The sequence below is a fragment of the Macrobrachium rosenbergii genome, chromosome 55 (assembly GCF_040412425.1).
Source record: "Macrobrachium rosenbergii isolate ZJJX-2024 chromosome 55, ASM4041242v1, whole genome shotgun sequence".
Classification (NCBI taxonomy): domain Eukaryota; kingdom Metazoa; phylum Arthropoda; class Malacostraca; order Decapoda; family Palaemonidae; genus Macrobrachium; species Macrobrachium rosenbergii.
The window spans coordinates 41160268-41182268 of NC_089795.1; the positions used below are offsets into that span (position 1 = coordinate 41160268).

General features: G+C 39.3%; 2 protein-coding genes across 2 annotated transcripts in view; both read left to right on the forward strand.

Moving 5' to 3' along the window:
- Window positions 1-3051, forward strand: part of LOC136835156 (rhodanese domain-containing protein CG4456-like) — a 4740-nt gene extending 1689 nt beyond the window's left edge. The window contains exons 2-4 of the mRNA XM_067098366.1: window positions 1176-1289; window positions 1846-2008; window positions 2556-3051. Of these exons, the coding sequence (XP_066954467.1) occupies window positions 1176-1289; window positions 1846-2008; window positions 2556-2622 (344 nt within the window). The 3' untranslated portion in view covers window positions 2623-3051. The remainder of the gene's footprint in view (window positions 1-1175; window positions 1290-1845; window positions 2009-2555) is intronic.
- A 14405-nt stretch (window positions 3052-17456) lies between these two features.
- Window positions 17457-22001, forward strand: part of LOC136835157 (rhodanese domain-containing protein CG4456-like) — a 28702-nt gene continuing 24157 nt past the window's right edge. The window contains exon 1 of the mRNA XM_067098367.1: window positions 17457-17599. Coding sequence (XP_066954468.1) covers window positions 17581-17599 — 19 coding nt within the window. The 5' untranslated portion in view covers window positions 17457-17580. The remainder of the gene's footprint in view (window positions 17600-22001) is intronic.

The window sequence follows — 22001 nt, forward strand, 5'->3', positions numbered from 1 at the left end:
AGTGGTCAGCATTTTATTACTTTGGGGTAACTGGCCGGTAAAAAAGTTTCAAAACCTTTTTATCTCGAAGCACGAGAGAGAGGAGAGAGAGTGAGTCCTAGTTATCGTGAATCAGCAAAAGTTTAGGTAATGCAAGAACCTCCTTATTTACCAAGGATGATAAAAGATAAATATTAATCTTTGGGTTTTTGGCTATAAAATCTCTCGGTCATTTAGTATGCAGACAACGGTCATGTAGTGACACCAGCGCCATCTCTACGCTGTAATGACCGGAGTGTGTTGGCTTCTCTGTGCATTGACGCATTGCTTGAGCAACCAGGCTTCTTCAGTCACTCGTTGCCATCGTTAATGGTCAGGTTAAGAAAGAACTAGCCTATGTTAATTTACATTACAGCAAAGTTTGGAGTTAAAAAAAAAAACGTTCTTCTCTGTTGTGTTGCTTGTAGGCCTATGTAGTCTTTAACTTATTTTCCTAATGTACGTCTCTCTCTCTCTCTCTCTCTCTCTCTCTCTCTGGGGGACCGTGTTTGACTCGAGCCAGACGAGGAGGAACGAGTGACGGTATTCCTTAAAATCCAGTAAGCCTAAGTTAACCAAAGCAGTATATTATTATGTACCCGGTTGTTAGTTTACGCTGTGGCTCACCGCTAGGGGAAAAAGGCTGAAATTGAAAGAGAGAAAAAGCAACAGATACATAAGTTCATTGCTTCGTCAAATGTATGCCATCAAAACGGTTGGACCTCTTGGGGGTTAATCCCAAGCTTGAAGTGGTAGATTGTGAAACTGACTTCTCTATTTTGTACTGCCTATGTAGATCTGAGTTGAAACATTATCTCTCTCTCTCTCTCTCTCTCTCTCTCTCTCTCTCTCTCTCTCTCTCTCTCTCTCTCTGTAGACTAAACGTTACAGCTTGAAGTGACAAATTGTGAAACTGACCATTATTTTGTATTGCCTACGTAGATCTGAGAGTTGAAACATTCTCTCTCTCTCTCTCTCTCTCTCTCCAGAACATTACAGCTTCTTCAAGTGACAGATTGTGAGACTGACTTCATTATTTTCTGTTGCCTGTGCAGACCTGAGTGTTGAAACCTCTTACTCTATATAGTTACCAGTAGTCTAGTCGGGACTTTCATTAACGATTTTTCCCAAGGTCTAGTGGTTTTTCCTTCTTACAGATATTACTTTCGAGGAACTCTCAGGAAAGAAGGACTCCTTCAAAATCATTGACGTCAGGAACCCAGGAGAGCTGGAGAGCGAAGGACACATACCGGGAGCCCACAACATTCCAAGTAAGTTTCTCGAGATTTTTCCCCCAGTTACTGTTTCGGTGCTCATTATAATTATAGACATCGTGTTTATTGTTGAGAAATTGTTTAGCTTTTATTAGTTTATATCCAAAGTTTGGAATCTGAAAGTGGCAAAGGTTATGAATGATTTAAATAGGTTTTAAATTACTTATCAAGTGCTTGCTTATTATTTTTTTTACCTTCAATTGGTAATTAGTGGCCCCTCCGGCCCCACGCCGGGCCATGTGGCCCAAATTTTATATATTCATTATTTTTGAGAGGAAGGAATAAATTCAGTTCGCTTTCCAAGCTTTTTGTTTTTGTGTAGGAGACTAAAAACGCAACATTTCTATTTTTGTTCATTTCCAGTATAGACTGATTTTAGTAACGAGAAAAAATGTAAGGCTCTGGCATACATTCAACTGGCGTCGTGAAGAATTATTGTAATTTTAGCTTGCCTTTTAATCTGTTAAAGTTTCTGATTGCTCCTTGAGAACGTTTGCTGCCAGTATGTTGGTATGTTGAGTCGACTTCATATTCTTTTCTCTTGCGTTTGCAGTGCCCGAGCTCGAAGAAGCTCTGAAGCTCGACAACGAGAGCTTCTCCGCTAAATATGGCTTCGGCAAACCGGAGGCAGGGGATACAGTTGTCACTCACTGCCAAAAAGGTGCAAGAGCTCGGAAGGCTGGAGACTTGGTGGCCAGTACTGGACTTACTGTGAGGTAAGGAGGTTTCAGTGAATTTAGAACCCACGAAAAAATCAACACTGTTAAACTATACATCCCCGGTGGTACTACTTCTTTAGGCCTATAGATGTTTACATAACAAGATCTGGTTCTAATTAATTTTTATTATTGGAACAAAAAGCCATAAAATGGAATACTGGTCTTTTAGAATTTAATGCAAACTCAATAAGGTTATATAAACTAAGCCTAAATACTATACGTTACTGTAGGAAATAGACTAGGAAGTTAATAATAATGCCTTGAATTTTATACAAGAATGTGTGTGCGTATGTATGTATACCTCAGTTTTATTTCATACTTGTTAGTGATTCCCAACTGTCATTTAGAATCAAAATCAGTCACCATTTTAGCCTATTTTGTTTTTATTTGCAACGTAGTATTTTTGTTTATGTAAATACTTGCTTATAATTTAATTGTTATCACTTTGTTTACTGTCTCTCAATGGTCTTTCAGTTTTGTTCCATATAAATGTCTGTTGATTTTGAATAATAATAAAAAAATAATGTGACTTTTCATTCACCAGAGTCTACGCTGGTTCCTTCGATGACTGGAAAGCCAAGGGTGGTGAGATCGCCAAAGGAAAGCCTTGAAGCACTTAGGCCTACAAGGAATAGGCCTATTCTTTTTTATGGAAAAATACATCTCTCTCTTATTCCATACTTGGGTTATTTTGTGTGCTTTATGATGCCTCACAAGAATCACAACAGCTATGTATACCTCTTTTATCTCTGTCTTTTGTAATCTTGAATTTTTTCATGAAACATTATATTTCCATGATACTTTATTCTCCAAGGAGAATAATGTATCACGAATAAGCATTGTGTCTCTGTAATAAAGCGCATAAATAACTAATATTTAAAATTTTCTTTGGTAAAGAATAAATGCAATTTTAACTCTCATGTTCCTCAACCCTATCAAGATTTAAATCTCGAAAGACTGTGATCATTCCAATATGATGTTTATTTGTTCCTTTCATAAATATGTCTTCCATTCATAAATGTATCTTCTTTGGTAGAGCATTAAGTGATTTTTAATATTTGACCTTTAACAAGTTTTTTATATTATACCACCGGGGATAAACACTACCGTTTTTTGTCTAAGTATCTTGGATTCTGGGAGGGAATAAACGAGAATTTTAGATTCCCGAGAACAGAATTTCTTCATACTGGTTATACAACCATCCCAAAGAATCAAGCAACTTCATAAGGGTCCTAATCGTTTCGGCCGTAACATCCAAATTGGCAAACAGCCGAAATAGGTGTATATAATAGCCTACTTTGATCCCCGAGGGGCTAGCGCTAAACACCAAGTCCCAAAGAGCTGCCGCCATGTCTTACGGCCTAAACTTCAAATGGCCTAAAGTTGTGACGGCCTAACAGTTTCACGGCTGAAAACAGTATGGCCTAAACGTCCCGAACTCCTTCATAAATATGTTCTCTGTATTTTGCTTTTCTGAAGGAGTCGACGTGAGATCCCGTTTTCTATCTTTTTGGCACATTTTCACCGTATACTGCGGAAAATATAGCCAGCATTTAACCCGGCTCTTTAGCTTGATTTTAGGTTGCACGAACACACTAGCTTCAATAATTTTTCCTCCTTTACAAGGGATAACATAAAAATTATTATTATTATTATTGATAAAACTGAAGACTTCTACCGCGGCCGGGTTCCCTCCTGTCGCTTAACGGAATACTTAGCGCCTTTTATCTGTGTTTTTGATTATCTTTCTTCCTTTCATTTATTTTTATGATTTTACCGTCTTTAGTGTGTGTTTTTACACTCATCCCCAAGGGACTGGTACTAAACATCAAGGTCTAGACCTTGCTAAACATGGTGCCTATTTTCCAGGTAAAGTATTATTGCAGTAGAATCTCGACGGTGAAATGAATCTATAAATAGTTAATTATTTCTATATAGGCCTAGTGAAAGATACAATTATTACTGTCATTATTCAGAAGATTGATTGAATTAATATGAAGCAATCTTAGAGCGTACGATTGTCGATCTATGAAAAAGAACGAAATGAATAGGCAAAACGTGGATAGAAATTAAGAATTTAAAACGATAACAAAATCAAAGACGACAATGGAGAAATATTGCTTTTCATTTTTAGACTTATTGTAGGCCTACAAATTGGTCTAGGGTCGTATTTGCATCGATCTGAAACATACAGTTTGCTGGTACATATGTAGTCTCGAAGGGTAAAAGCGCAAACGATTTCGACCATTACAATAAGATATAAGTTTTATAGAAGTATAATGTAGTAGAGTAAAATGTATAGAATAATTAATTGATGAAATCGTTAGGGAAATTGCGAATTTTGATTTTAACAATTGGCTAAAAATCCAAATAAATATATTCAAAAGCCACCTATCCCTTTTTAAAAGTTCCTCACTTACACTATAGTATCCCTATGCCAAGCCTTATCGGCGGTTTTCTGAAATTCACTGCGATGCCACATCTTCAAAACAAAGTCCATCTCTTTAACCTCTCGGGAAATGTTAGTCCATTTGTGTTTCCCTGCTGGTCACACCCTTTGCAGGACTGACAGCAACAAAGTGCGTATGATTCATCTGTCTTCTATAGATTTGTTACATGTGCAATACATTTTTAAAACATAATGAAGAAACACGAACACTGTGTGAGTTTGTACTAAGACCCTTTGCTTAAGGAGAATCGCATGAGTCCTAAAATATACTTCGTTACATATTGTTATCCCTAATTCCTAAATTTATCGATATTTATCTAACTGCATGTTGTTCGTATGTAGTTTATTATCTACCTTTCAGTTTTTTCACTCCCAATCCAAGTTACAGCTGTATCTTTTCCTTACATTTTTTACTTGACTTATAGGTGGAGAGGGGGAGAGATTTTTTCGTCAACTTGACCCTGAATGCATATATAGTTTTTTCAAGCCACCGTTCAAAAATAAAAGCAGGCATGATGACGGGTCTTCAGAGTCTCATAATCAGGGCTTATAGAATCTGCAGCCCGCAGTATTAAGATTTCAGGCTACTCAGATCACTGGTGGGAAAAGGCCTACAGTAGAGCCATAGGCTTTAATACGGAGAAAAAAAAAGAAAAGGAAATAACAAAGAACAGAAACACCACAGTACTGTAATTTCAAACAATAGAAAGACCAAATAGCTCAACAGAAGGTAACAATATTATAGATTCTTAGAGAACTTTTAAAACACTACAAGGAACAAAGTAGTAAAACAAAAAAAATTCACATGGAGAGGGTGAGGAATGGAATAGGTAAGAGGTGGGGTGGTCTTGTACCATAAAATGACTGTGAGGTGACATATTATTATTATTATATTATTTGAAGGGAGTAGACCCTCTTTTAAACAGGTCTTATTAAAAAGGATGGCTGTATTATGCGAATTTATCTTCGTGTCTTTTCTATCTTCCTTATGATTCGCTTTTCAGGCTCAGCGATGTTAGTCAGCAACTGGCCGATATTCATGTTGGAAGAGATAGTGTGCGGAATATGGGAAGTCTTTTATTAAAATATCGAATCAGAAATCGTTCGTCTGGATTCAGGTTCTATTTTAAATACCAAATCGACATGTTTCGACCAGCTCGTTGGTCATCCTCTGGACGTAGTTGCAGAAGGTCTGAAGAAACGAGGTTGTTGTTGTTGATCTTAGAGCCAACAATTCTTGTTGGCACGGGCCTTTCCTTGTTTGGCCCGTAGGTGATCTGAAATATTCAGAAGGTCATTTTGTTATAGGAAATTTGAAGAGATTTTTGTAGAAGAGACAGTTGTGGATGGAGGAAGGATGATGGTTGTAGTAGGAGGGGGCCATCATGTCACGGATATTAGTAGTTTGAAAAAGTAAGGCCTTTGAAAACATGAGAAGAGAAACATTGCAGGTGGTTGTCAACCCTTTAAACCCTAAGTCCTGCGGGTATTTTTAGTGTTAGAGTGTTTCAGTTGGAATAAGACAGAGATGATGTGAATAGGGCCTTTTGGTGAGGGGATGGGATGAGTTGAGATGAGTTTTTAGAAGGTCACATTATCTCAGTGGAGTAGGTCTGTGAGCAATTGCCTACAATTTTCGATGTTCTCAACAATTGCTTTTACAAAGTGCAGCTGCTGTATGCATAATGTCTTGTGCGTTTTCCTCTGCTTATAAGTTACTCCTTAGTTGTCTTGTCTCCCTGCACTCAAGCAGATAGTGCAGGAGAGCCTGTTGAGTGTCTCTTCACAATGCTCATGGTCTTGCGCCATCTTCCATGATCTCCCAGCAGGCTTTGTATCCCCGTCTGAGTCTGTGGATTACATACCGCTAGATGTCTTGGTGTGAACCTGTCGATGGGGGTGGTACAGATCTGTGGCCCCACTTGTACCATTTGGCAGAGGGTGAGTTGCTTCCTATCCAGCTGCGTAGTTCCTCGTTCATGTTTTCCTTGAGCTGTGGCTTTATCTGGTTTTATCTGCTGGAAGCGCCCAGGCTGTATGTGCCTGTACACTAATTATGTGTCTGGTGCTTTTGGCTGGATTCGTCTGCCTTCTCATTCCTGCTATTCCTATATGACTAGGAATCCAGTTGAGGAGTTACAGGTCTGCCTCTTTCTGTGTGCTGATATAGCATTGATTTGATATCAGCTATCAGTGCCTTGTTTTCCTTGTTTTTGGTTGTTGCAAGGCTTGCATTGAGGATTTTTGAGTCAGTGTGGATGATCACTGGTCCTTCCTCATTCTCAAGTGAAGTAAGCCAGTGCTTGCTTTATTGCAACAAGCTCTGTTTATGAGTAGAGGCATTGTTGGAAACTCTCCAGCATGCTGTAAAGTTGTTGGAGTGTACTGGGCTCCAGCAGTTTGCGTTGCTGGATCTACAGTGCCATCTGTGTAGTAGGTCTGTGATCCTGCCATTGCTGTGTTTCCTGATTGCCTCATGGGCCGCTGCTCTCAGTTCCATGAATGTGCAATCTTCTTTTTTACTCTTGGAAGTTGAGTGTATGTGAAGATTGCAGTTTCACTTTTCCAGGGTCAGGATGGGCTGTGTACCTGGTTTGTGTCTGGGCTAAGTCTCTTAACAACTTCCAGCTATTCCTAGGCTCTTTAGGTTCTCACTATGATCTTTGCCATAAGAGCTTGGGCTGTGAATTTCAGGGTGTTTAGCTAGCTCTGCTTTCACCCCCTCTCCTTTGTTATTGAATCTCTATCTGAGAGAAACATTTTCGTTATAATGCTGGCATTTCTCAGGTGCAATCCTTCCTTCCAAGGCTGGCAAGTTGGTCTCAGCCTGAGATTGCACAACTTAGTCACATGGGTGCACCTAGCATGAGTCTCATGGCATTATTTTTGAACTACCTCTAGGAGTAGCTTTCTGTAGACCTCAGTTAGCTTTGTTAGGGCAGGAGCACCATAGTCTACCAGGCGCTCTAGTGCAGGCTGGGTAGTACGACTTCTGTATATGTTCATTTTGCTCCTTCCCTTAGAGAGACATATATCTCATGGCTGCAAGCCTTGCATTTGATTTTTCCTTTAAGTACTTAATTTCCTCATTGAAGTTCAGCTGTTTGTCTCTGATTACTCCTAGATACATGTAGCTGTCCACCCATTCTAGGGGTTCTGTTCCTATGGTGAGGCGTTGTGGGGGATTTTGAGCTATTGTTGTCATGGCCTTTGTTTTGTTAATGTTTATTTTTAGGCCCAGCTCGTTGGACTTTTGGCTTATGTCGTTCAGTGCCCTCTGCATTCTAGCCATCCTGATAGATCCCCGTGCTACTAAGCACACATCATCTGCATAAATGAAAATCTCTACTCCTTGAGGCAGTTGGAGAGGCTATATTCTCCATGAGGATGTTGAATAGTAAGGGGCTGAGGATTCCTCCCTGTAGGGTTCCATTTTCCAAGTCATGAAATGATGAGATTACTCCTTGGAATTTGACTCTGGCTTGCCTTCAAGTGCATAGTTCATTGTCAAGCAAGGAGATGACCCTAACTCCTTTCCTTGCTAGGGATTGTAGCATTGCTGCCAGGGCTGGCTAATTCAAAAGCCTTTTCAAAGTCAATGAAGACTATTGTTGCCTTCATCTGATTTACATAGCTGAGGACGTCTGTTATACATTCAGTTGTACCAATTCCTTCCTGGTATGCATATAGCTGCTTATGAAGGTCCGATTTTGTACTTTATTCTGTTTAGTACCATTTTCTCTCCTGTCTTTTCCATGCAGGATACCAGAGCTATAGGTCTTGGATTCTCTGGATCCTTTGGCTTTGGGATTGGCTGGTGTCCTGTTGCCTCAGGTTAGGGGCCTCGTGTGCTCAAGGTGTGTTTTATTCATTAGCCTCAGAAAGGCGGTCTCTCTGCAGGACCCATGTGTCTAATCATTGTTGTATGGTTATTCTGTCTGCTCCTGTTGCAGTATCCTTACCTACTTTGTATACAGCTCTCAGTTCTTCTACTGTGTATGGGGTGTCAGTGTCGTCTTGTAGTAGACAGGCAGCATCGATCTCCTCCCATCTGGCCAGTGCCAGTTGTTCCTGAAGTCTTCTAGTTTCAGGGGAGGTTATCAGGCTTGTTCTCCTTGCAAAAAATGTTGCCAGTCTCTCTGCTTCCTCTTGTGGATGTGGATGAGTTGCTACTTGTGCATTCTTCTTACCAGCAGCCCTGTGTAGCCATTTCCATAGTTCGGAGAGGGATGTATGTTGTGACAGATTCGTGCACCATTCCATCCACTTTTCTGTTCTTATTTCTTGAATTCTCTGTTGGACATCATTTTTACTGTCTGTAGCAGTTCCCTGTTCTCTGTTGTGGCTCTTCTTCTGTACAGTTTTGTGACTCTGTTTAGTAGAGTTTTTAGCCTTCTTACTTCTGGGCAGTAGTACCAGGGTCTTTGTAGCTGTGGTTTCCTGTACTGGTTTTTAGAGTCATGGCCCTGTTGCCGCATTATGAAATGCTTTAACCAGATCTATTTCTGGTTGATCTGTATCTTGAGTGGGTTGTAGTTGGCAGCCCACTCTTCTGAGTGCTGAACAAGGGCCCAGTCTGCTAGGTCTTGATTCCCACCTCGGAGGGTGGAGGTGGAGGTAGTAGCTGCAGCTCCAGTTCTGTTAGTGTGGCAAAGTGGTCGCTGATCAGGGGTTGAGTGTACTTGCCATCTAGTTAGGTGCCTAATGTTTGTAGAGGCGAAAGCTAGGTCTAGCCTGCCTCCCCGTATATGCGTTGGATGCCTATGTTTAGTAGGAGACTCCTTCAAATTCTTCTAGAGCAAAGCTATATCCTCTCCAGCCTGGTTTTGTTGATGGGGATGATAACAGAGGATGGTGAGCGTTAAAATCTCCACAAATAACTGTTGGTGAGGCTGCTGTGTGTGCAAACAGCTGTGTGAGCTGTAGCTCACCTTGGTCTTCTCTGTTTATTTTTCTATAGATGTTATAGATGTCAATTTTTGGTTCAACAATGTTACTCTAACAGCTAGTGTCTCTACATTGTCACCACAGGAATTGGGTTGTGAATTCTTGCTGTTGGATGAATTCTTAACCAGCACAGCTAATCCTTTGTTAGTACCTATGAGTGTAGGGTACTGTAGGTGTTGTATCCTGCTATTCTAAATTTTGCTCCAGTTGGTAGCAACGTTTCTTGTAGCAGGATGACATCTATGTCCTCAGTTTTGCAGGCTGCTATTAGGGAGGCTGTCTTTGCCCGCTACTCATTTATATTCCAGCTGAGTATCTTCATTTGTCTGGTAGTTTGAGGGAGTATTGTCTCAGATCTCTGGGAGCAAAAGTGATGCCGGTTCCTTCTTCATGACCTGTGAAATGGATGAAGATGTTGATGGAGTGGTGGATGAAGTGAGTGGGGTCTTGGCGATGGGTCTGGAAGGTGAGGGGTTGAGAGGGATGAGGAAGGTTGGGGTGTGGGGTTATGGGGGTTTGGGTAGAGGTTATGGCTGCAGTCTCCTGGATAGAGTTGGGAGGTGGACTTGGGTGTTTTGGCTATGAAGCTTTTCATTAATTCCTCAATGTTAGCTTCGATCAGTGCTTGTGATTTTTCCGTTATGGCTTTAGTGACAGGTCTGTTAGTTTTCCCTGAGGACAGTCGTCTTGATGAAGATGGTCCTAGGCAGAGGTTTTGGGGCTTGCATGTTGGAGTTGGGGTGCAGGTTCTGGAGGATGATTCAGTCTTCAAGCTTTCTCTTACTCACTTCCTCTTTGGCTTCCTCAGCTCTTCTCTGGTGTAGAACCTTCTTCTAGTTAGTGGCTTTAGGTAGGGTCTATTTCCGGATGCACTTGGGCTTCTTCCAGTCTGTTTGTTGTCCTTAGGCAGGGCTGCAATGACTCTTGCAGCCTCTCTGGGCATCCCCGCTGCCATGGCAGTGTGTCCCTTTTTGCAGTTAGGGCATTTTGGAGTGGTAAGACTCCCTTCTTGTGCTTATCAATGCACTCCTGGGTAGGATGCCTTTGGCTGCAGATGGCACAGATTTCAAATTTGGCCTGGCATTGGGTTTTTGTGATGCCCCCAGGCCTCTGGCATCTGTAGCATCTCAGTGGTTCTGGGTAGTATTTTTTGACCCAGAACTGTCCAAAAATTCCCAGATCCAACTTTCTGTGGGTGAGGACCAATGAAAGTGACTAGTATAGTCTAGTTAAAATTCCTTCCTTGTTTTCATTCTCTCAGCCGAGGATATGATTTCTTCAAGCTGGTCAGTTGGCTTTCCGCATTTCTAGGGGTATCCTACCACCACTGCCTTCTTACTTCTCTCTTCTTCTTTTAGTTCTTTGGTGTATTTGAGAGGTGGTCCTTGGGTGTTAATTGCTTTGGTCGTTCGTGAGAGAGTCCATTGTCCCTGCTTATGGGTTTTGCCTTATATTTTAAGTTTTTTTGTTATGAACATCAGATCGCTACGCTCTAAAGGCTTCAGTGGTGTTGTCTGCAACGACTCTGAAGTGAATAAGTTTTCCCTGGGTCATATTATCGGTGCTGTTCCGTCCGGTTACTGTTGTGGTAGAGGTAGAGGTCTGGTTGCATTCCTTGAGGGTTGTCCTTCTTGCTTGTTTCTTCTTATTTGATACAGTGATCCATTCACCAGTATCATCTTCGGTTTCCTCCTGGGTCCGTTTCCTAGTGATCCATTTTGATCAAGCTGCATCTGGTCAGCTTGTTCCGTTCCATGGATCCTGTCCATTTCCTTATCCAAAGCAGTGGTCGTCATCCTGGTTCCAAGTCCAAAGAGATGGGAGAGACAGACAGTGGGACTGGTGAGGTTGTCAACCTTTTTAAGCCCTGAGGCCCCAGTCAAAGTTATAGGTAGAGTTAGAAAAATGAATAAAAGATCCTGAAAACAAGTAAATTATGGGAGGCCCTATCTAGCCTATTTGTAGCTAAATACTGTACTGCACAAAATGCAGCTGGGGTGTCCTTACTGCTCTCCGAGCATTAAGATGACCAGCAGTCAAGTCCTGCAGACAGGAGATGAGGTTATAAAAATAGAAACACCAAAATATATTTCTAGTGATTACCAGTAGAAACTTTATTTCCAAACCTATCTCTTGGCTTATAGGTGCAAGCCTGGCAGTCCTATGCCGCGCTACAGGCGGCGAGTGGGAGATTTCAACTCTTTATTCCTGCTTCAACTGGAGTTTTAAGACCACAACGGCTGCCAGATGTTCCACAGGAAAAGTCTAGTTAGTGGTAAGTTGGTATGTCAATATCTTTTATTTTCTTATAGAATGGGCTGTAATCCAGCCAAATATATAAGAGTCAGCCTTCTGCAGAAGGCTCTCTGAGAACGCCCTTTAGTGGCGTGCACAGCAGGAGCAGCAGCAGGGCAGCCCTTACAAGCGGCGGCAGCAGCAGCAGGGCAGCCCTTACAAGCGGGCAGCAACAGCAGGCGGGTCCTGGGAGGTCAGCAGGCAGCAGCAGCGGGGCTGGAGCAGGGCGGCAGCAGCAGGCAGCAGCAGCAGGGGCTGGAGCAGGGCGGCAGCAGCAGGCAGCAGCAGCGGCAGGTGGCAGGCCAGGTCCTCAGGAACTCAGCAGAGCAGGAAGGTCAGGTGTTCTCTCGGTGGGAGCTGAGAGCACTGAAGCGAGGTGTCGGGTTGGTATTTATAGGGGTCTTGATCGGTGCTGAATTATGATTGGCTGCCGGGGCATGTGCCCTCGGGCGGGGCCTATTTTCCCAGGCCGATGTCTGGCGGCGTTGTAGTGCTGGGGATGAATGGAAGAATTTCGATCCTCTGATGCCGAATTTTGATTAGCCGCGTTCGCTATAGGATCGCTCGGTGCATATATCTCCTGGCTACTGTGATATTTTCCTGTGATGTTGAGGTTGGTTTCTCCTTCCCAATGTGCAGTGCTTCCAAGGCGTGGCGGCCGTGGTCGATAGTTTGGTCAATTATTTCGATGTTCGTATTTATGTTTTTTCTTTCTATTCTCTGGTTATGGACGGTCCTGGCATGATTAAAGATAGCTCCCTCTTGGGCGTGGCAGGAAATCCTCTTGGAGAAAGCATGGTGGTCATACCGATGCAGAACGAGGCATCCTCGGGCGGGGCATAGTACCCGGTATACCCCGTTAGTTTTTCTTCAAGGGTCCTGCGAGGGGCTGGGTTATTCACATAACCAGGCTGCTCGTCTTTGCTCTTATAATAAATAACCAGATGTAGATTCTTGTTGGAGTCAACAGGGCTGACATTATTTTCGATGATGTTTTTGAGGCGTTCGTCTTCTTTATATTTATGGTGAAATTGTCGCTTTATAGAGGCTCTATAAAGGACAATTGCGATGGAAGGGAAGGAAACCAACCCTCAGCATCATGAAAATGTTTCTCCTCCCACGGTAGCCAGGAGATATGCGGCGATCCCCACCAGCGAGCGTGCGAATCAAAAATTCGGCATCAGAGGATCAGAAATTCTTCCATTCATCCCCAGCACTACAACGCCGCTCGCACATCGGCCTGGGAAAATAGGCTCCGCCCGGTACATGCGGGCAGCCAATCATAATTCAGCGCACTGATCAAGACCCCTATAAATACCAGCCCGAGCACCTGCGTTTGCTGATTACGGGCTGCTCTGGAGCAAACCCTTGCTGGCACAAGGCCAGCTAAATCTAAAACAACAACCTCGTTTCTTCAGACCTTCCTGCAACTACGTCAGAGGATGACCAACGAGCTAGTCGAAACATGTAAACGGCACCTAAAATAGAACCTGAATCCAGACGAACGATTTCTGATTCGATATTTTAATAAAGACTTCCATATTCCGCACACTATCCTTTTCCAACATGATATACCGGCCAGTTGCTGACTAACATGCTGAGCCTGAAAAATGAATCATAAGGGAGATAGAAAGACACTATATAAGGTAAATTCATAATGCAATATCCTTTTTAATAAGACCTATTATTATTATTATTATTATTATTATTATTATGTGTGTGTTATTATTATTATTATTATCCAGAAGATGAACCCTCTTCCATATGGAAGAAGCTTCCAAAGAATAAGATGTTCATTTGAAAGAAGTAACCGAAAGTAATAGGAAACAGAAAGAGGAGATCAATTATCAGAAAAGAAAAAGTAAATCAATTAATTAATAACTAAATAAAATGTAAAATAAATTATAAAAGAAAAGAATCACAGAGCGTGCCAAATGAATTCTGGCTTCATGGAGAGCCATGGAGAGAAAGTTCAATAAACACTGGAAAATATCATGCATTATCCAAGGTCTATAGATGAACATATGTATATATATTTTATATGTTTCCTGGTGCCCTTATGACTCACAATTGAGAAAATGGCCTTGCCAGGCTCCACCCGGAACATATAAAACACAAAAAAAAAAAAAAGAAATTACTGGATAGGGGCTCTTCCTGGGGAAGTAGAAACACGTAGATATAATAGTTATGTTGTGCCACAAGGTCAAGGAAAATTAACTTTTTACTGCCGTACTCTAAATATCATCCATCCATCCATCTATAGGTCTCAGAGGGAAAGAAGCTGTGAACCGCGTGATATCATTATAGGCCAGAAGATTATGCAACAGGGCTATATATATCGTTTTGGGTGCATTACCACATTTGTATATATACGGCGTGCCTGCGAGAAGTATATATATATTTCTTCATACATATATATATATATTGATGTACAAACTACGGCGTGTGTGAGGGAGCTGTCTGGCCTGACCTTTTATTGCTTCTGGACACACACACACACACACCGAAAACGTGCAAAGCCAGTTTACTGTCCCCAAACTATTATATTTTCTCTGACCCCTACACACAAGGGGTTCACCAACTAAACACATATATATATATATATATATATATATATATAAATATAATATATATATATATATATATATATATATATATATATATACATATAAATATTAAACACTCAACACACACACACACACATATATATATATATATATATAGGTGAAACCCCTATTTCCAATCTTTCAGGCCACTTGTCCCCATCTTCAAGAGCCCAACAATGAAAAAAACACGTGCATGGTAAGATGTATATCTATCTATATCCCCAAGATAGCCCACGGCTTCCTCTCCTAAAACAAGCCCATTGTAGCTGCGTCCTTCCTTTCTCATTCAGATGGATGGATGGATATATGATATATACAATATATATATATGTATGCATATGCATATATATATATATATATATATATATATATATATATATATTAAACAGCTTCCTCTCCTATAATAATCCTGACTCTTGGTATTAGATCTCGTCCCCCATGACCTTCGTAACTGCACCCTTCCTTTCTCCTTCAGGGATTTTCTTGTCTTGGTTAATCCTTTCCAGGTGTCTATTTATCTTTTTCTCCACAGCTTCATAAACAATCTGGAACGTGGGAAAAATCTTATACAGTGTTTGTTTCCTACATTTCCTTTCATGGTCGTCTATGAACACTCTATGAGGACACACACACACACACACACACACACACACACTTCGGCCTGCACTTTCCCTCAGAAACGTCAAAGGAAAGTGAAATGTGTTCATTAACACGTACAGGAGACAGAAAACAGTTGCAGCTCTTTTTACGGTGTCTAAAATTACAACTGTGATAATAATTTAAATATTTATATAGCCAACGGACACTGTATCTTAAGTAGTTGCTGCGAAGACAGACGTCAACATGTACGATATTTCAATTTTTTGATTCATTCAAATGCAAATTTCTTCATTAATTCATTCGATTTTACCTTCGAAATTCGCAATAGCGACTGCTTCGTGACGTTACAGTGACGTATTCCTTATAAAGTCGGTTTAAATGAGATCTAAAATCAATTATCGTGTAGTTACGCAGTACCACCACCACGCACACCAACGTTCTCTTTCTTTCTCTCGTTCTCTCTCTCAAGGGATGACTCAAGCAATCTGGAGCGGAATTTATCTATGAGGTTTTTAACTACTGCAAGTAAATTCATGCTTGCAATCTCTCTCTCTCTCTCTCTCTCTCTCTCATTTATAAATTCTCTTTATGAATGGGGTTAAACACCGAGTCATACTAGAAAAAACCTGAGAATGTTTGCCACTGCAAATCAATCATTCTCTCTCTCTCTCTCTCTCTCTCTCTCTCTAACCCCGCCCCCCTTGCACCATTTTAATCAGATAAGTGCCAGGATATATGTACACATATATATATCATGTTTATTTAAAGTAATGAATTCAAGACAGAAACATTAATTAAAGGAAAGAAAAGTATTTTCAATGACAGTACACACACTTTACCCGACAAAACAATTCAAAGGGGATGAAGGAAAATTTTTCAGAGTTCCTCAAAGTTCTTCCAGGCAGCGCCAGGTTGGTCAGCTAGTAAATATATATATATATATATATATATATATATATATATGTCCTCATAAGCGTGTTCATAGACGACCATGAAAGAAATGTAGGGAGACAACTACTGTATAAGGATTTTTACCACGTTCAGATTGTTCATGAAGCCAGGAGAAAAGTTAAATAGACACCTGGAAAAGTTAACCAAGCCAGAAAATCTACGAAGGAGAAAGGAAGGGGGTGCTACGAAGATCACGGGGGACAGACCTAATACAAAAGTCTGGATTATTTTTATAGGAGAGGAAGCCGATTAATATATATATATATATATATATATATATATATATATACATATATATATATATATACATATCTAATATACATATATATATATACGTATCTATATATATATATATATACATATAAATATATATATACATATAAATATATGTATACATAAATGTATATAAATATATATATATATATATACATACAAATATGTACAGTATGTACACATACTGCACATCGAGTCACACAACCACACGACCTAAAGCAACTCTGTCAAAAGCTTATACTTCGACTTGGGACCAGCTTTGGGGTTAAAGGCCTATTATCGTAGACGTACGGATTTCCCTGTCACATGAGGGCACAATGACTTGGTCTGTTCTTAACAACTTAAAAACAAGCTATAAATAACTTGGCAGGATCAAGTTAAAGCAGGTATGACTGTGGATAATTACTGTGTGCAAGGAATTATAGGTAGTTATATTTAATACCTTTCTGGGTCTTACTACATACTGGTAAAATATATATATGATGCCACTGAGAATGCAGAAATAGTTAATAGATGGAAATTCATATATATATATACAGTATATATATATATATATATATACTCTATATATATATATATATATATATATATATATACATATATACATGTGTGTGTGTGTATGTATGTATATATACAGTACATATATACGGATGTCTTATAATGCAAAAGGGGAACAATGGGTATTAATCTTGACTAGTTTCGTCTTTACATCTAAGGCATAACGTGTCTGTGATTTCAAGCATACACATATATATGTGTATATAAAATATATATACATATACATGTGTGTGTGCACGAATGCATGCACACACTTAAAGCACTAATCTTAAAGTTCAATACTGAGACCAGAACATTTTAGCTCAGCGTTCTGGTTAAAACTACCTTTCCAATCAATCCATCGATTTTTGCTTGTTGTGATGTGATATGATGTTGAAACGATAACAGACACAGAGAGAGAGAGAGAGAGAGAGAGAGAGAGAGAGAGGATGATTATTGCTTTAGAATGCTTTTGACGTTTGGCAGACTGTATATATCTTGTCTATTGCAAGATTTTATTTGGTAATGTAGCCATTCATTGAGTCGACTAAGCTTAACACGTACGATTAGGCCAATGTAGACAGAATGAAAACCTGTAATGATTTTGGGGATGTTGGAGCCAGAGGTGGGTGGGTTGGTGATGGGGGAATGTTGGTGTTGGAGGGACGAGGAAGATGAGGGAGGAGGGAAGGTCCTGGCACCGGAATGGCGACGTCACCGAGCACGTGAACGAGACAGTCGCACGAACGTACGAACGAACGCCCTCCCGCAAACCTCTCAGCTGAGGGCCAACCGGGAGGAGGGAACTTAGTCTAACCAGTAATAGGCAACTTTAGTGGCGAGATAAAAGTGCAGTAGGACGCACGTCTTGGTGGACTGTGTGTGTTTTGTGTGAGAGAGAGGAATAAACCATGAGTGCGAAACACAAAGGTAAGGTGGAGTATCGGCTGCTTTATTTTGCACGAGGGGGAAGCTATCAACGTAGATTTTAATTCTCAAGTGTTTCCGTACTCATTTTTTCTGGTTGAGAGAAAAGTCAGGTTGGGGGAATGTTGCGTACTGTGAGAGCAGTCAACATTCATTTTCTTTATTATAATAAGCTCTCGGAGTGGATTGTTTTTTCTTTTCGTGCTGTGATGTTAAGTATTTTCTTGTATAAATAAGAGGGAGCATCGGAATTGATATTTTTTCCGTATTTTAAATGTTTTTGTTTAACTTTTATAAAGACTATACTGATTTGTTCTCATTATAAGGTAGGAATAGTTAAATTTAGTTTAAATTTATATATATAATATATAAATATATATATAACTATAATATATATATATATATATATATATATATATAATATATATTATATATATATATATATATATATATAATGCATATGTATGAAAACCAATCAGTGATGTGATGCATCAGATAAGCCTAAGGATCCACTGTGATATACTTGTGCACGAAGTTAAAACATATATTTGTGAAGAAGTGAAGAAATACAAAAACTTACGTACAGCCTTCTGTGGATTTAGTCACAAAAAAATAAATGGTAATAAAGAGCAATGTTACAAGGAGAGGCTCAAAAAGATCAAATTAAACCAAGGCAATAAACCCAATTGGGTTGTTTTCTGAAGCCGATAACAACCCTTTAAGAGCTGTTTAAGATGAGGAGTTTCCCTCTGACTTTTGAATAGACATATTGATCGTTAACTATTTATTGCTTCCTTGTCTTTTTACGCTTTTGATCCTCTCCTTGTGACTTGGTTCTTTGTTATCGGTTAATTGTAGCAACCAAATCCACAAAAGACAGACGAAAGCTATACAGTATTTAAGTTTTCGTAATTCTTGACAAATATGTATTTCAACATTGCATATATCACTATGGATAAAATTATATAATATATATATATATATATATATATATATATATATATATATATATATATGTGTGTGTGTGTGTGTGTGTGTGTGTGTGTGTATATAACAGAATCAAAATATGGAACATTATGAATATATAAATAAAATAAAATCACGAAGAGAGGAAACACTGGAGTGCAAAGGCCTTTTCATTAGTCCTTTACTTAGCAGACTCTGCTAAGTAAGACTAGTGTCAGCCTCACAGCCTCAATGTTTACATTCCTAAATGAATTTATCTTATAATTATATATATATATATAATATATATATATATATATATATATATATAATTTATATATATATATATATATATATATATATATATATAATGCAGTAGGGAGACAGGGGATATTAAAGTGTTACTTGGGGTTTGTTCCAGGAGGGGGGCGAATCCTCCCCCCTCCCAGGTCAGGGCACGGCGACCCTAAGTTAGGTTATGAATGTAAGGTTTGGTTGGGTCGGGATACGGCATTTTATATTATAGGAAAGGTTGGGATTTTTCCCACCGACCCCTGTCTCCCTACTCTGCATCCGCTCCGTATTATCGTCGATTATCTCAGAAATAAAATCAAAAGTGATCAACTGTCTCAATTTTTCTGTAAATGTCATTGGAATAATAGTTGACTTGCTCTATTACGTTGCCAGTGGTTTTAGCAATAGCAAATTGTTATTTCTGATTTTATTGTAAATTAACACATGTGATTTTCATAACTATAAGATTAGTATGTAAGATAATACATACATATATTTATATATACTGTATATATATATATATATATATATATATATATATATATATATATATATATATTATATTCTGGAGCCACAGGAAATGTCTGAATAGGAAAGCCAGGGTGCCCAGTGCTTTCGTGTATTTAATAAATATAAGAAATTTATTTAATGCACAAGAAAGTATATATATATATATATGTATATATATGTGTGTATATATATGTATATATACATATATGTATACATATACATATATATATATATATATATATATATATATATAAATATATAAATACCTGGCCTGACTTAAATAGGCTTCCTACTGTAAGAAATGGGAAATGCTCTCTCTCTCTCTCTCTCTCTCTCTCTCTCTCTCTCTCTCTCATAGTACAAAGATGACACTTCAGATACCAAATGCCTTGAGTTGGTGTTAAATAAGCGTCTCCAAATGAATGCCCTTGAGATCTAGTCGTTGGCTGACATGAGAGTGATTGTATATACGAAAACATGTGCACACGCATGTGCTCTTGCAACCCACACGCACCCACGCACGCATACATACGCATGTACATGTATACATATATACACGTTCGGTTCTTATACATATATATGTATGTAAATTATACATACATATATATGTATGTATATATATATGTATATATGAATATATTAAATATATATGTATATAATATATATATACATATATACTGTATACTAACAGGACCTCATTAAAACTGGATGGTATCTAGCGGATATATTTATTCCAGAAGTCACAAGTTTTCTAGGACTAACATTGACAATGAGGACTGTTGGTCTTAGAAAGCTTGTGACTTTTCTGGAACAAATATCTCCGCTAGATACCATCCAGTTTTAATGAGGTCCTGTTATTAATTGTATTAATGCACAAATCAGTTGTGTAAGTGATAAAGTTTATATATATATTCTCCTTAGATATACTGTTAGTTAAGTAATTTTGAACATTGACACCAGCCACTAGCATTCATTTTTCGTAAATTTATTCGACAACATGCGTTGACCTCTGCAGATGTTTATCGGGCGTTGATAGAATATTGAGTATCTCGAGGCCCCTAAAAGACATATTGCCGACCTTGGTAGCTGTGATTCCTCGCCTGTGAACAAGTTTTCTCTAAGACCATGCAAAAATGGGTTTTTATTTGTCCTGCTCATTTGACTGTTTGTGTTAATGGATCGTCCTCTCCCAGACGTTTCGTGCCAGTTTTACCAAAGTTCCCGATGTTATAAAATCCTTTTTCTGGTTATATCAATTCAGAGAGTGAACCATGAAACAACTTAAGGTTCTTTGCAGCGTCCCTTCGGTCCCTAGCTGCAACTCTTTTAATTCCTTTTGCTGTAACTCCGTGCATATTCTTTTTCTTTTATCTTACTTTCCACCCTCTCCTAACAATTGATTCATAGTGCAACTGCGAGGTTTTCCTCCTGTTACACCCTCAAAACTGTTTTATTCCTCTAAATTTCCGTTTCAGCGCTGAGTGACCTCAGAGGTCTCAGTGCTTGGCCTTTGGCCTAAATTTTATATTCCATTCCATTCCTAGAGGCACCTTACAATTTACGTATGGCAACATTGTCACTGATTTTCAAGAGGTTGCTGAAGTGGTATTTAGAGTCCATATATGACTCGTAGTTCTAAAATACTATTATTCAAATTTTACAAAGATTCTTATTGAACAAGGCTAGGGGACTACAGAATCACGATGGCTCCTCAGGTTGCTCGCACAAGACTCCTAAGATCTGTTGCAAGTTTCTGTGATCCGTTAAAGCAGTATCAGAGTATTTCTCGAACTTACAAACACCAGCAATAACTGCTAGGAAGATTGTTCCACGATTCTACTGTAGAGGGAATCAAAGACCTCGTGTGTCTTAAAGGGATCCAAAGACTTTCCTTCGTGTAAAGGGAATCAAAGATCTCTTCCACTTTCGAGGGGTCCAAAGACCTCTTCCATTTTCAAGGGAATCAAAGACCCCGTCTACCTTAAAGGGAATCAAAGACCTCGTCCACTTTAGGGAATCAAAGACCTTGCCTACTTAGGAGGGAATAAAAAACTTAACTATTTTTATGGAAATCAAAGACCGTGTGTAATTTCACGGATATAAAAGACCTCGTGTACAAGGCCACTAGTGAGACATTGTGGCACCTAAACAGAATCAAGTGTTTGTTTAGACTGACAGGTCTTATGCCCTCACCAGCCCTTGACCGAGGGCACCGCCTAAGTCTTGTATGTTCAAGGGAATAAAGGGTGTAGTGTGGACCTCTGTGTTCGGCAAACCAAGACGACAATTCTACACTATTAATCCAGTCAGCCTTGTAAGTTGAGAGATTTTTTTTTATATAATTCGTCTCATTAATTTAAAGTTCAATCCACGTCTGCCTCATTTGTTATATAGAACTGTAGATAGCTATATGTTTGCTGAGCTTATTTTTCATTATAGTTTTTGGCCTGCGTCCGTGCGTGTTACGGAAATATCGCGAGAAAGGGTGAACGGGCTTGGATGAATCCTGGTGAACACAATTAACTGCTGACCTCCTTCCAGTTACTAGCTTTTGAAAAAAGTATTGATGTAGATAAGACGATTTGTCGGCAGCCAAATAATGTAACCTATTAATAATAATAATTGCTAAAGATAATGTTCGTGCTATGATATCGAG